The sequence below is a fragment of the Podarcis vaucheri genome (assembly GCF_965113315.1).
Source record: "Podarcis vaucheri genome assembly, chromosome: 13".
In the NCBI taxonomy this organism is placed as follows: domain Eukaryota; kingdom Metazoa; phylum Chordata; class Lepidosauria; order Squamata; family Lacertidae; genus Podarcis; species Podarcis vaucheri.
In genome coordinates this window covers 23,051,295-23,067,308 of record NC_138751.1, presented here as the reverse complement: position 1 = coordinate 23,067,308, position 16,014 = coordinate 23,051,295, and the positions used below count along the sequence as shown (strand labels likewise).

At 38.4% G+C, this 16,014-nt stretch overlaps 1 protein-coding gene across 1 annotated transcript; it reads right to left on the bottom strand.

Moving 5' to 3' along the window:
* Nucleotides 1-9,483: 9,483 nt before the first annotated feature.
* Nucleotides 9,484-11,051, bottom strand: LOC309517040 (vomeronasal type-2 receptor 26-like). The gene is made up of 3 exons (XM_082196049.1): nt 10,862-11,051; nt 10,032-10,253; nt 9,484-9,691 (listed from the first exon to the last, which is right to left on the bottom strand). The coding sequence occupies exons 1-3, from the start codon at nt 11,006-11,008 to the stop codon at nt 9,554-9,556; spliced, it is 507 nt and encodes a 168-aa protein (XP_082052175.1). The 5' UTR covers nt 11,009-11,051; the 3' UTR covers nt 9,484-9,553.
* Nucleotides 11,052-16,014: the final 4,963 nt, after the last annotated feature.

Sequence of the window (16,014 nt, the reverse complement as noted above, 5' to 3'; positions counted from 1 at the left end):
GTATCGTTTTTGCCGATTTCCCTCAAAAATAGCTCAAAAACGTCATTTTTTGCAATTTTGCCAATAATTTTAATTCTAGTATGTTTATTCACTCTCTTTGGCTCCTCCAGAAACTAACGTTACTTCTGAACTCATAAGTTAGCTTTCTTAACTGAAGTGCTTAAAATATGACTAGTTCTACATTTCATTTGTTATTTTCCTGTTTCCAGAGCAGAAAATCAAGTGTTCAAAGGGATTTATTAGGAAAGTGTTTCATTAAGTTAATATAGTTAATCCTTATTTCTAACATGGTAGGGTGAACATGTACTAAAAGCATCACGGACCTTCATAGCAACTATATTGTGTGTTTTGTGTAGGGAGCTCAAATGTAACCTAAAGATAAGTGTCTTCTTTGTAGAAACCCACTGTTTAAAAAATGCTGATATGTAGATAATAAACTGTTCTTCAGGCAGTTTATTATTCTGAGCAACCTCAGGAGAAAAGAAAGTAATATTTCTAAATTTAAAGCAGATACATAATAGGTGAATGCACCAATAACAGCATTAGGTTCAGACTGATTCTACACAATTGTTGTCTGAGGAACTATAACGCTTGACCCAAGCGCATCCAAGTCTGTTTCAATTCCTCACACCCATTCAATATTGGGATTTTTTAAAAAAAGAAAGACAAGACAAATGTTCATGGAATTTGCAAGCACACTAGTGCCCCAAGAGGGAATGAATCCTGATAAAATATAGGTAAATGGTTTAAGAAGCTTTTATATAAACTGTTTCTCCCTCCCCTTTCTTTTACTTTCCCTTTCTATGGAATTGGGTGGCATTTCCAGCAAGATCTGACAGCATCAATACTCCAGAATGTCAGAACTATAGCTTGCAGAAAGACAATTTTTCCACAAGGCCAGCTGTTAGCATTTTGGTATGGATAAAAAAGCTATAACTTAAACTCCATTAATGATTTGTGAGCAATTGTCTGAAAATCGGTCATGAGAAGGATGCCCTGGCAAGAAAACTACGAAATCATAGAAAAAGAGGTCAAGGGTTTTGTACTAATAAACATTAACATTGATTTTGAGTGAGCAGAACTCAAAGGGATTTGCTTTCTGAGTAAAATGATTTTTTTGTGATTACAAGGCTGACATGTCAATAACCACAGAAATTTCTGTATGCTGCCTTTCCACTCTGGTGTTTGCTCTCCTCCCCCCTCCCCCCTTCATTCCATCTGAGCATGATGGCATTCTTGTATAGCACTGTTTTAATTTTAGAATTGCCAAAACACCACAGAGCACTCCACAAGTTCCTCTTACAATTTGTGCCTCCTTTTACAGGTTTTGCTTCACCTCTGACCAGCACAGTATTCCTATGAGGCACCCTGCTTTGCCTTTGATTTCAGGATTTGTCTAATTCTGATGCCCTTCCCAGTTAATGCTATAGTCAGCAAAAAGATGTGACAATGAAGCAAGACTGAATTGCTCGAGTATCACTATAAACACTGAGATTTAGTATACAAGCAAGAGTCAAAGATGACCCAAACTGTGTATGTATTGGAGCCTACCTGGTTAAACCAGTAGTGCCAAGTGATGGCATCCTCATTGATGGTTAACATTTTGTCTAAAGGAGCTTGTGGATCTACCTTCCCAATCTTCACTTTTGATTGATTTGGTAAAAGAATGTAGTTGATAATATCAAATCCAGCTGCTAATTTCCCATTCTCATCCAAGGATATCTTGTCTCCAGCACTGTTGTTAAATGAGATACATCTCAGAATGTGATGGAGCTATATTGAAATAATAATAAAAGGTTTAGAAAATGCTACATATGTGAGAACAGAGCAAGAAACTTCATTTGTTTCACAATCCATGCATTTATTTGTTTCTAAAAGTGCATTCATATTTGTTATGTATGTCATCATTTGTTTGTCTATCTGTTTACAGAGGCAACTTCAGAACTTTGTGTCAGCTATTAGTTTATTTTCTAGGAATGTCCAGGACGTTGGAATACAATGTTTACTTCTGTACTGGCTGTTAGCCTTTTAGTGTTAACCACGACAAAAAAGGAAAGTAGTGAGGGATCAGTAAACGATTTACAATTCTAACTGGTGGAAAGAAGAAGGAAGACATAACTTTAAGGATAGGAAGTGTCTGTGGAGAAAGCTTTCTGTTCAGATTACTGCTGTTAGATCCAGAACTTACAATATTGCCCCTGTTAAATTCAAAATATGATACCTTCCAAAACTGTTGATTCTGAAGCTTCAGACCCACTCCATCCAACATTGGTCGGTGTTTTAGCCTAGTTGAGGACATGGCCTGTAAAGCATGAGCCACAGCATAGACAGCATTGTAGACACTATAGCTATGGCCAGTCATTCTCATTTCAAAATAGAAAAAAGGAAGGTCCTTTAGCTTCTCTTTCCCTGTGCAAATATTCCCCTCCATCTCACCCTGATTTGTATTTGGAAATACACAGTCAAAGGCATTTTTCCAGAAGTCCTTGATGAAACCATCTCCAGAAATGCTGTAAGGGTTTCTACCTTCTGCAAACTGGTGAAATCCTGTCAGATCTTTGAACTGATATGAGAAGGCTATAACATCATGGAATTTGTCTGTATCCCAATTCCTTTGATAGGAAAAAGATGTGAGCTCCATCTGAGCTGTAGTTATCCAAATTTTGCCTTTTGGTTTCTTTGTCAGGTGCTCTATATCTGACAGATATGGCAACCACCTGAAATAGGACAAAGAAAAGGATTCTCCATAAGCCAGAATTACATTGGCTTTGCTGTTCATCACTTTAAAATTTATTTCTTTCCCTCGATTCACCATACTTGCAATGTCAGAGATAAAAGCAGTTGTGGGAACTCTTTCTATGAAGGCAAAACAGACACCCTTCTGGGGAAACATTGGAAGCACGGTTTGCACAAATCTTTCTCCATCATCAGTGTCCATAACAACAACCCCAATCCAAAACCATCGAAAGTACAGAAGCAAAGAGAGAATCCCCTCATACTGAAGCTCTTCCTTGGGAACCATCTGGTAGAAGGAAAGGCCTGGGTGTTTATCACGTATCACTGGAGCAGGGCTATATGTTAGCTGAAGATACATGTGAAGGTGAAATGGATTAGAAAATAAAAATAGCATTTAATTATCACTTCCAGTTGATCGAAGCATTTGAGATATGTTTATTTAGCTCATAGCTGCCATTGTCAATGAGTTTCAGATATGCTATAATTTTAATCATATTCTAGTACAGCAAAATGTATTTGCATGTATGCATATTATTGTTTGTGTATGAGAATGTCTTGATGGATTTGCAATCAATAAACTTTGTTAGGTTTGACTTCAGCTTGAGTCAGACAGTTAGTATCACAAGTCCCATGCTGTGGAGCACGTTTTCAGCAAAGATTTGGCAGACACCCGCACTTTTGACATTCAGGTGCCCATCAAAAACGTTTTTATGTCAACAGGCCTTTGCCGCTGTTCAGCTAGTCACTTTAATTATTATTTATAAGGGTTTTAAATAATTTTTAATTGTATAGCTCACTGATTTTTACAAATAAATAAATAAATAAATGCAAATATTTTGGGATGAATGCTCATTGCACAGCCAATGTAATGTAACCTCCACACAAGTTTTGTGCAACTGTATAATCATTAATGGTCAATAAACAACCAGTTTTTAAACTCCTCAAATTATTTATGGCACAAAATCTTCCTAGACACTTCTAGGAATAAAACGTAGGCCCACAGAAGAAGCTTCCAAAAATGTTCTGTTAACTTATTAATCAATTCACAGAGTGAGCTATCTGACAAAGGAAATGTATGAATAATTAATCTGTCATACACCACTCACATATCATACCTGTGGAACCTTGTAGACATCCAGAATAGTTGCCATATCGAGAGATGTTTGGGAGTCCAGTCCACCAATTACTGCAGTTAGCTTATTCTGTATATCACAGTTGTAGTTTGGAAAAAATCTTTCCAATGTGTAAGTAAGCAACATTGTGGAAATATAGGTCCACTTAGCATAGTAATAGTTGTCATAAATGCAGAAACCCAAGGTAATGTTGGGTAAGATATGAGGGTTTTCATTAATCTCCATTACTGCAAAGGCCAAGGCCAGGATGTTCTGGTAATTCTTAGGCAATACTCTACAATGAGAGTCAGATTCTGTATCAGAAGCATATTTCACAAGCATAATTTCTATGAAGGAAATAATTAGCTTTAGTATATATAAATACTAAATCAATAACAATAACCATGACTCCTGGGCTTGAGATGACCCACAACAAAGAATGGATGCTTCCAGGTTGCAATGCTTCACTCTCATTCAAGATGTGCAGGCCTTACATATATTTGAATTCATATTCAAAATCTGATAATTTCTTCTTATAAATCCTATACAGTAATTTCTTCAATAGCAATAATGATATTGGTATTCCACATTTTATGAATTTTATCCTAAGTTAGCTACTCAGAGAAGACCCACTGAACCCAATGGACAGGACTCAGGCTCGTTAATTCCAATGAGTCTATTCTGAAAAGGACTTAGCTGGACACAACTCTAACTATTTACCAAGTTGCTTATGAATATATTGTCAATAGGACTGTCAACAGGACTGTCGACAGATGAAAATACAGTAAGTCTCAGAAATACCAGAAGGAATGGAAACTGGCAGTAAAGCTCTAAGGGTGAGGGAGAAATCTCACAGTATCATAAATCTAATCAAGGACTGATTATGTCGCACGCTTCTGGTGAAACCAAGTTTCTTAAAGCATTACATGAACACTAAAGAGATATAATACAAGAAGCTTTTGAAAAGCAGCTACAGTGTAGGAATGGTAGAGTTGATAAGTGAATACTTTCCCTTATCAGTAAATAAATCTGGGAGACTATTCATAATGCAAAAAAGAAGTTTTGAAAGAAGTTAAACCACTTTCCCCATCTTGATGATCCCAATCCATAGCAGACCTACATGCAAATCTGGTTTGACAATATAGAATTAAGCAGCCTTTTGTACCCAAGATATAAGGTATCCTTTAATTTATTTGAACAGCCTCAGCTAATACGTCACAGTTCAGAGGCTGTGACTCTAGCACGGACCAATCTACTGTCAAAACAAATGGAACTAAGAACAAGCAAGAGTTAAATCCTTACATAAGATCCTCCAAAGGTGGCGATGGAGGTTCTTCAGTGAATTCAATCGAATAGGCAATAAAGCCACCATATGAAGCAATCCCTCCAATTATGAGGTCTCCTAACTGATGATACTTGTGAAGAGGATAGTGTGGATACTGGATCCTGCATTTCACAGTGTGAGCCTTGTATGGCATGTGAGGAAGCAGTATCAGCAGTAGCACTAGAACCATCCTGCACAAGGATGCAAATATTCCTTCTACATAAATATTTCCCTGTTTAAGTTTATAACATTGCCACAGCAGTCTGCTTGATTACAGTGGTGCACATTGAATGTTTAGAGTGTTCTCAGGCCAACGATGTCAAATGCAAGTCCCCCATAAGCAGGCTGGTGAATAAATGCATCTTTTTAATCCCTCTAAGTGTTATATGGTGGTTTATATGACAATTGCCACATAGTGTTATTAATTTTAATAATGGAACTAAAATTACAAAGGGGTTGTTCACAAGCAGTGGTTAATTATAGTCTGAACAACAATAATAATAAAAGGATAGTAATCAGAAATTCAAAGTTGTAAATTCCCTATGGGATTCCTAAAGGATACATGTTTGCTACATCTGAACAGGATTTTTTCTTTTGCATGTAGTTTACTAGGAAATGATTTCTGGCCTTGGGATTACCTACAACAAAGAATGAATACTAGACATACAAGCCTTCAGTCTACAGCTACAAAAGAAATTAATGTATTCATTGATAGCACTGACTATGGCAGAATAGAACAGGACTATTACTTCCATTGATCTGGACACTTTTGTTGATGCAGCCTAGAATAGGCTTAGAGCAATCTAATGGGTCTGGACATTGTTTCATTTCAAAAGGAGTCAGTTTTTTTGTATCTAGTTGCCTCATGCTGCACAATATCTGCAATAGGATGTCCCCATCTTATATTTGTGCATCTGGTCCTTCATGAGAGTAGAACTTTACATTTGTCCCTATTGAAATTCTTGGTGTTAGCTTGGGTCCACGTCTCCAGTCTGTTAAGGTCATCTTGAATGACATGCTAGTTCTTCCTCTTGCTTCAAATATAACTGAAGAATTTTTAGTATTATTTTTAACCACTCTTGCAAGCATGAGCTGATTCTGAGTTTTGGCCTGGTTGACCTTCTCTCTTCAACTGTTGACTAGACATATATACTCTTCCTTCATGATTTCCCCTTTCTTCCATTTCTTATGCATGCCCTTCTTAAACCTCAGCCTTATGCAGCCACACTAGTTTATTCAGATGCCTCCCACTTTTCTTTCTTGTGCCCTATGCCAGCTTAGGCTGGCTCAGGTACACTGTCAAAAACACCTTGGATTAGAGGTAATTCATGCTGGCTTCCTAAAGTTATGATAGTTCTGTAAGAGAGCTGGCATATATATGAAGCTGGTATAAATTAGGTTGGTGTAACTTCCACTGGCAGAGGTAACCACTACTCCCAGTTTTGTTCAGGAGACGCTGTTGCCATAGCAGGCAGATGAGTGAGAACCCTAGCTTTGAGGTTTTTATGATCAAACAGTATAGAAATAAATAAATGCATATATTAGATTAGGGCATTATGCTATCATATGTCTGACTTTTATGACAGTCCATTGAATCCAAACTTCTGTGAATCCAAACTTCTAAACTTGTCTGAAATCTATGGAATTTATGGAATGCATGAAGAATTTGAAAAAGAGTCTTGAGGAAAGTGAGTTGGTATATATTCATAATGCTATTTCTTACAGCGACACATGAAAATATATTACATAAATGCAACAAACACCACTGTATCATAGGCAATAACCAAGACACAGACAAGGACTTTCTTTAAGACTTTCTTCTTATTAGCAGGCCCCTGTCATTCAGCTCAGGCCTCAACAAAATAATGTAACATTTTGGAGAAAAGATAAAGCCCAGCAGCCCAGCACTAGAGGTTAAGATAGAAAAGATCTCCACTGCTACCATGTATTTCCCTTTAGTGCTCAAGTAAGTTGGAACAAAAGATAACCAAACACTGCAGAAGACCAGCATACTGAAAGTGATAAACTTGGCTTCATTGAAACTGTCAGGTAACTTCCTGGCAAAGAAAGCTACAGTAAAACTAACAATAGCCAGGAAGCCCAGGTAGCCAAGAACACAGTAAAACATAGTTACAGAGCTCTCATTACATTCTAGTATAATTTCATCAGACACAGAGTGTGTATCAACATCTGGGAACGGAGGATTAGTTGCCAGCCACACAAGGCAGGTGCCTGCTTGAATGACAGAACAGGAGATGACAATGGAGTAGGCAAGGCTTTTCCCAATCCATTTCTTCACCCTAGATCCTGGCTTAGTGGCCATGAAAGCCAGGACAACTGTGATGGTTTTTGCCAGCACACAAGAAACAGCCACAGAGAAGATTATGCCAAAAGCAGTTTGCCGGAGGAGACATGCCACCTTCCAAGGTTTGCCAATGAATAGCAATGCACAAATGAAGCAGAATAGGAGGGCAATGAGGAGAATGTAGGTGAGGTCCCGGTTATTGGCTTTGACAATAGGGGTGTCATGGTGCTTCATAAAGGTCACTAGGACAAGAGCTGTGATCAAACAACATGAAAGAGACAAACAGGCTAAGGTGAGCCCCAAAGGCTCTTCAAATGTCAGGTAGCTTACATTCTTGGGAATACACAAATCTCTGTTTTTGTTTGGATAATTTTCATCTGTGCATTCATAACAATCACTCAAATCTGGAAAAGAATAAAATAGTGATTTACCTATCACTACCTTAGTGATAAGTGGTACACATCTCATCAAAGATTGATAGATAGATGATAAATAGATGATAGATAAATGATAGATAGATGATAGATGAGATGATTGATATAGATAGATAGATGATAGATAGATAGATGATAGATAGATAGATGATAGATAGATAGATATAGATAGATGATAGATAGATAGATAGATAGATAGATAGATAGATAGATAGATAGATATAGATAGATGATAGATGAGATAGATTAGATATAGATAGATAGATAGATAGATAGATAGATAGATAGATAGATAGATGATAGATAGATATAGATAGATAGATGATAGATAGAGCGATAGATACGAGATAGATGATAGAGGCCCAGTTTTCTAAGTGTAGCTTTTTCAAGATACAAGTTCATAATGAGTTTATTATTTATACCTAACACTTATATTTAAAAGAATTGAGGTAGCTTACAGCCAAAAGAATAAATTGTTTGTGTGTGTAAAAGAGATATAGGGAGTAGACATCATCGCACTGAGAGCAGGAAGGTTCAATCCTGTGGTGTTCAGCTTCTTAACAAGGGCGCTCCCAACAGAGAAGCCCCTAGTGAAGGAGCAGCAGGTAGGATTGAATATTATACTTAGTAAAGGATCTGATTCACATGGAGCATATTATTCCTCTTGCACAAGTACCTCCCCAGAAGGGATGACTCGTAGGAAGGAGGAGCAATCCTGAATCCTGTAGGGTGGAATCACTTGCTTACCAGCTGCTAAGTGAAGGATTTCATCCTGCATGGTATTGCATTAAGGGGTGGTGCGGTGACCATGAAGAGGGAGATAATAGCCAGGAAAGAGAAGCTAAATGAGAAAGCCTGCATCCCAAATTCCAACAGCTTCCCCACCCCACCCCATCCCTACCTTCACTGGGAAATACATGAATGGCCAAGTAGCTTCGGCCTACTTTATTTATGCAGTATCTCCTTCTTCCCACCTAACTCCTGCCTTTCCTTTCTGCCTTATGCCTTTCCCTCGGGCAGCCCTAGATTATTCTGGGTCACCAACCTTCAACAATCCAAAGCTGTCTCAAGCCAAGTTGAGTGTCACCTCGAACAGCCCAAATCTGCCAGATATGGATAAAAACTTTGATTCAGCTGAATCACTTGCATAGTTGTAGTAACAGACCTATTACTGCATATCTGAGAAAGCAACATGAGATGGGGAAAACTCAATTCATCACTTTCTAGTATGTGTACATGCATTTGCTGGTATGCTTAAAAGTATCCTCATGATCAGGAATGTGGCCTGATCAGGAATGTGGCCTTATCTTCACAAGGAGGCTTATAAACATGTTCTGGCAAATGCACTGACAAGGCTCCTTCAGACTTTTCTTTTGATCACACAGAAGTGTGGCTAGTGATATTTGGGGGCAGGGATATTGCACATGCCTATCTGCATATATGTTTTTGCATTCATGTATCCCAGCTGAACACTGAATGATGGCTATTTGAATATTAGTATATAAGGAGGGGCACATGATTCTCCAGAGAGATATAGTACAAATTATTTTTTATTCTTCTTCAGGTTCACATCCAGTCCCAATAGAAGAAAACAAAAACAATTTTGTATGCTATATCGGCTTGGACCTAATCTTTGTACAGTCTATTTCTTACCATCCTGGTCTGAAATCTTCCCTTCTGGACATGGGATGCAATCATAGCAACAAAATGGCTCCCCCTCCTTCACTTTCTTGCTGGAACCAGGATGGCAACTCTCTGTACACACAGAAAGAGGTTGCGTCTAGTCATGAAAAAGAAAGAAGACTTTTACTGGGGGTGCAGACATCCATGGGATTCACTATTCCATGGCTTCATCTTATAATACTGTGTTCTCTTGGGTTAAAACAGCAGAGGCCCATCATATATTTAAAACTAATAATAGTTTTCGAATGGTCAGTTGATATATTTTTCCATAAATTTATTGTGTTTCTATTCACATTAATTACCTTTTTTGGAGTTTGCCATTATTTAGCAAATTTTTAAAAGTACACAGAGACACACGCACAGACACAAAGACAGTGACTTTCTTCTCATACAAGTATTAAAGAATAGCTACCAGATTGCTGGCTGGTGAATCTTACCTGGTTAAACCAAATGTGCCATGTTATGGCATCTTCATTGATGGTGAATGCTTGGCCTGCGTGAGCCTTGGGATCCATCTTCCCAACTTTCACTACAGGTTCTTCTCCAGAATTAACCCAGTTGGTAACATCAAATCCAGCTACAAACTGTCTGTTATTGTCAAAGGAAACCATTTCCCCCACACTGTTGTTAAATGAGATACTTCTCAGGGAATGATGGAGCTACATTGAAAGGGATACCAAAAACAATTGTGGCAGTTGTCAAAATAAAGCAACCTCACAATGCAGGTCACAATCAAAAGTCTTTTTTGTTGCTTAAACCCATTTATTGCTTGAACATTTTTTTCTGATCAAAAGTGATGGGGTTGAATGTTTCAGACAAAATAGTAATGGTGTGTGCAGAATGAACAGAAGACAAGCACTGTTTGGGCTGATTTGAGTAGCTGTGCACATGAAAATATTTCACCAACCCATTCATCATTTTAAGCTATGGAAATAACACTAGTTCATTTCTGTGAAGATGTGGGAAGATGGATTCTATCCATCACTACACTAAACAACACAGGAGGTGATACAATGTAAGCCAAAAGTGCAGCAGTGTGATCTGGGCTAATGTTAACCTCATAGGCCCCAAGAAAAAGAAACAAGATTGCTGTATGAAAGTTGAACTTTTTTTCTTTCATTCTGGATTGTGGTAACTAGAATTAAGATGAAAATATGAGATGAGATCATAAAGAATTTAGCAAACATTTTGTTTGCACATTATGATCTACGGTATTATTTCACTCAAAATATTCCGTTCATCTACAAGCGAACTTTAAGTTCCTTACCAGCAATGAAAGTTGTTTTTGATGTTTCAGTCCTTCTTCCTCCACCACTGCACTTCTTTTGAATCTAGTGAAGGACATTTTATGGAAAGCATTGGCAACAACATAGACAGCATTGTAGATGCTGTAGCTATGGCCAGTCATGCTCATTTCAAAAAAAGAATGAGGGAGGCTTTCCAGTTTCTCGTTCCCAGTGCAAAAGTCCCCCTTCTCCTCATCCAGAGCATGAATTGGAAATCCACAGCCAAAGGCATTTTGCCAGAAGTCCCTGATAAAACCATCTCCTGTCCTGTTGAATGGATTTATGCTCTCAACAAACTCATGAAACTGTGGGACATCATTGGAGTGAATTCTGAAGGCGAGAGCACCATAGAATAGTTCGTCATCCCATGACTTTTGAAAAACAAATGAAGTATGTTCCACCTGCGCTGTTCCTATCCAGACTTTACCTTTTGATTCACCTGACTTGTGTTCTTGTTGTGATATATATGGAAGAAATCTAAAAAATGCCAAGGAATACGATTCTCCATAGGCAACCAATACATTGGCTTTGCTGCCCATTACTTCATCATGTATTTTTGCGCCCTCTTCTATCACATTCTTAACATCAGCAATAAAAGTCAATATTGGAATTCTTTTTATGAAAGCAAAACAGACCCCATTCTGGGAAAACAGTGGAACTACAGTTTGCACAAATCTTTCTCCATCTGAGGTATCCATAACAACAAGCCCAATCCATGTCCACCCAAAATGCAGAAGTAAAGAAAGAATTCCTGTATACTGAATGGCTTCATTAGGGACCATCTGGTAGAAGGGAAGGCCTGGAGTTTTATCATTCATCACTGGAGCAGGACTGTATGTTAGCTAAAGATAAATGGAAAGTGGAAATGGAAAATAAGATGCTTATATTTCTGCAGTAACATATCAATTGTCCTTATAATCAAACTGTAAGTTAGGTGTACATTTTTGAAAGACATTCTCAGATGTTTTGCCTGAACTTGAATCTGTTGATTTGGGCATGTCTGGTTATAAACCTTTCAACTACCTATCCCTTAGTCCAAGTGGCCATAAGCTGCATTCAGGGGTTTGGTGGTGTGTCTGCAAAATACAATTAAATATAATACAACACAGCGTATTACAATTGGCACAAGACCCAGAAAAACTATTAAGTGGTCTCCCAAGATCCATAGCAATTGTCAGTGACTTGGAACCACTGCCACACTCCATTTACTTACTGCAACTAAACCAAAGTATGTGCTACTCTAATACTGACATAATAATCCTCTACATATTATCTATGCTACCCTTTCACTACTTGCTCTGTTGCTTCCCTGCTCTATTTTGTTATATGTTAAGTGCCTTGGGATGGGAACCTGCACATAAATGGAGGTTAATAAAAATAACAATAATCAGTGCTTTTTTCAAAAAAAAAGTTTAGGGGTACTTTCATTTTCCTATTCATATTGAAAAACTGCCCTTCAATGAGGCCAAACTTGGATTCAAAAAATGTTTAGGGGTATGCGTCTCCCTGCGTCCCCCCAGAAAAAAAGCACTGGCAATAATATCAACACACGTGTACATCCTACCTGTGGAATCTTGTAAATATCCAAGGCATTTGCCACATGAAGGGAGATTTCAGAGTCCAGTCCCCCAATGACTGCTATTAGATTATTCTGGATATTGCATATGTAATTGGGGACAAATCTCTCCAGAGTTGAAGTAAGTAGTATAGTGGCATGATAGGTCGCCTTGGCATTGAAATAGCTGTCATAAATGTGGAAACCCAGGGTGATATTGGGTAAGATCTGAGGGTTTTCATTGATCTCCTTTACTGAGAAGGCCAAGGCCAGGATGTGTTGGTAATTATTAGGTACTATACTAGAATGATAGTTTCATTGTGTATCAGAAAGATATAACAAGAACAAGAAGATGCCACTCTTATCTGCCTATTCATCATCAGGATTGTTTCAGTATAGAGGCTTATTCAAATACAAATTACAAAAATATTAAACAGCTGCCAATATCACTGTTTATCATTAAAAATGCAACACTGATACGCAGCGGCGTAGCGTGAGTTGTCAGCACCCGGGGCAACTCAAGTAATTTGCGCCCCCTAACCCGGGGCAAGGCAAGTAATTTGCGCCCCCCGCTGCCGCCCAAACGACGCCGCTTGCCCGGAGGAGGAGGGGGGCAGAGAGGCGAGGAAAATGCAACATGGCCCAGCAGCTGCAGCAGCACCGGCGGAGGCGGGGCTGTGAGGAGGGGCTGCCTGGCGCGTCCTCCGCTGAGAGCGCTGAGAGCCGCTGCCTGCCGGGCGCCTTCAGCCCGGACGCGTGCACAGCTCGTCGGTTCCGCGAGACATGCGGCTCCGCTACAGCCTGCGCCCGAGGCTCTTCGGCGACTCCGGAGGCAGCGAGCGCGCCCCCCAGATGTTGCGCCTGGTGCGGCCGGCACCCCTGGCACCCCCCACGCTACGCCACTGCTGATACGTCTCTGGAAAAGTACTATTTAGAGTAGAATGCACTAAAATGATCCATGCGATTTAAATTAATTTGAAAATGTGATTTAATGCAGTCTCAAACCTATCCACTCTTTGCAATTGTGTTCTAATACAATACACTTTCTACTGATAACATCCTTTTTCTGCACTATCAGCATTCATCACCCAATGTCTTATTTTTGCCCTTTTTATTTAACCTTTCATAGATAGGTATTTACACATATTTATAACAAAATAAAAAGTTTGATGAAACAGAATTGTACAAGAAGATGAAATAAAACAGAGGATGGAGGAACTAATATAATTCGATTAAAGAATATTACACTTTCATTGGCTGATAGATTCCTATTATTTCGATCAAACTAACGAAACAATTTTTGAAGCAATCTCTTTTATCTTCTACAGCATAGAAAGGAATTTTCACAGAGGATGAATGCATACATTGAGAGAGGAAGATGTAAGATGGGATGATGTGTAAGTGAATTGGAGGAACTTGGTGACATGCAGGAATTGATAAAGTAGGATAAGATAGTGCTTAAAACAGTTCTAGGACAGTTACTCCATTCCAATGATTAATAGGATCCTCCCCACTGAGCATTAATGTAAGGCCAAAGTCAGTGCCATGGACCCAATCATATGAGCCATAAGGTCACTTTTTCTGTGGCCATATAAAATGAAATCAGCGTCTCCTCCCCCTCTTTTTTTTTGCATTGATTTAATTGTATTAGCATTTTTACAATCTAACACCATAATTCACTACTGGGAGCCTGATGCTCCAAAAACTGATCTTACTGCAATACCTCATCTCCGAGCAGAAAAGAAGGGGGGGAGGAAAGGTAGGAAATAGATTTTTAAAAAAAATTTAAAAAGGCAGCACTTCCTCACATTAAGTCTTCATTCAGTGTTGGAGGTGGCTGTTCAGTGAAGTCTATTGAGCTAGAGACAATGAAGCTCTGAGAAGCAATGACACCAATGATGAGGTCTCCATTCTGATAGTATCTATGAACAGGCTGAGGTGGGTGCTGGACCTTGCACATATGAATGTGAGTTTCAGATGTTATATGGGGAAGCAGTACCAGCAGCAAAACCACTAATGCCATTATGCTAAGCAGAAATGCTCGTTATTCTACTATATTTGTAGGTTCTTCTCTTTTTATCTATGACGCTATGCATAAGGAATATGATTTTAATGACCTGACCAGAATGTTCAGAAAGTTTCTAAGAAACCTGAAATCAAGATCCCTGAACACAAATATCAGTAATCATACTAAAGTTCCTGTTTCTAGTGCCTAAACCTTTCTCTGAATGCAAGAAGGTATATTTATGACATCCTTCACATACAATATGATCTCTTGATTTTAATTTTAACTTTGCCTTAGAGCTTTTTTTTTTTTTTTACAAGCAGCAGAATTGATTACACTCTTTATGATAATTAATGGGTGAAGTAATTGCCAAGCCAAAGTCAGGGAATTGTGGATTTGAAGAAGAAAATAATTCTTCTGTGTTAGCAGAAGTTTTGAACTTATTTGAACAGAAATAATTGTGGCGGGCTTGGACTGGCCTATGGCAAGGAAAGAATGAGTCTTAGGTGTGGGACTAGATAGAAGATTCATGTTTTTTAAACTAGCTTTTGATTGATTTTATAAATGGAAAGATTGAAAATAAGAGTGTTTCAGTTCCTTGAATGAGAGGGAGTCATGGCAAACTCTCATTCACAAATGCAAACATATTGCTCATAATTGTGATTTATGGGCATCCTGTAGCAGCACTAAACTAGGGGGCTTAGATGATGTTCTACAAGTATCTTCTTTAGAGTGGGAGACATGGAAAATGAGCAGAGAAAATGTCTAAGCCTCTGTTCCAGAGGGTTGTCAGTCCTCCACTCACTGTTAGAGTGTGGTTGGTGCAGCTATGTTTCTTAGCACCATTGCAACTGATGCTGTTCACAATAATGAAAGCAGTTTTTGAAAACAATCCACCAATTTAATAGCTTTTAAGAGTTCATTCATAAATTAATAAATAAACTAGGGTAAATGAAAAGGGCCCATGAGCGTTGTCATTGCTAATTCCAAATAAATACACAGAACGGAAGAATCAAACATACAGAAAATACTTTATGTAGAGAATGTTGAAATTGAAAATTTAGTAAGGGCTGGCTGAATTTTCCTGAACTTTTTTGGGGGGATGGAAGCAATTTCCACCAGGACACTGCTGACAAATTCTGTATTCAAGCTATATGGCAATCCTAGGAAAATACCTCTACTAAATATTTAATGTATCCATTTCTATCACTGAGGTTCATTCATAGGAGAGATTCATTGGACCCATTGCTGTAATACTTGTTACTGCTTTGATTCAAAAAGTGAATTCTATTGTATATGAGAATGCCTCTGAGAGTTTCCTTCTAAGATAGCTACCATCAGATTTCAGAACTTGAAAACAATTAATGTGTCTCAAAAAGCTCCACTGAAGGAACAGAGACTCATTTTTCAGTTCATTCTTCTTATGAACTTTTCCATATTGCTTAGTTCTGGACGCAAGACAATAATGTAGGTAAAGGTAACATTTTGGAGAAAAGATGCAACACAGCAAGCCAGCCCTGGTAGGTAAGATAAAAAAAATATCCACAGCAACCATCAGTCTTCGCTTGGAGCTC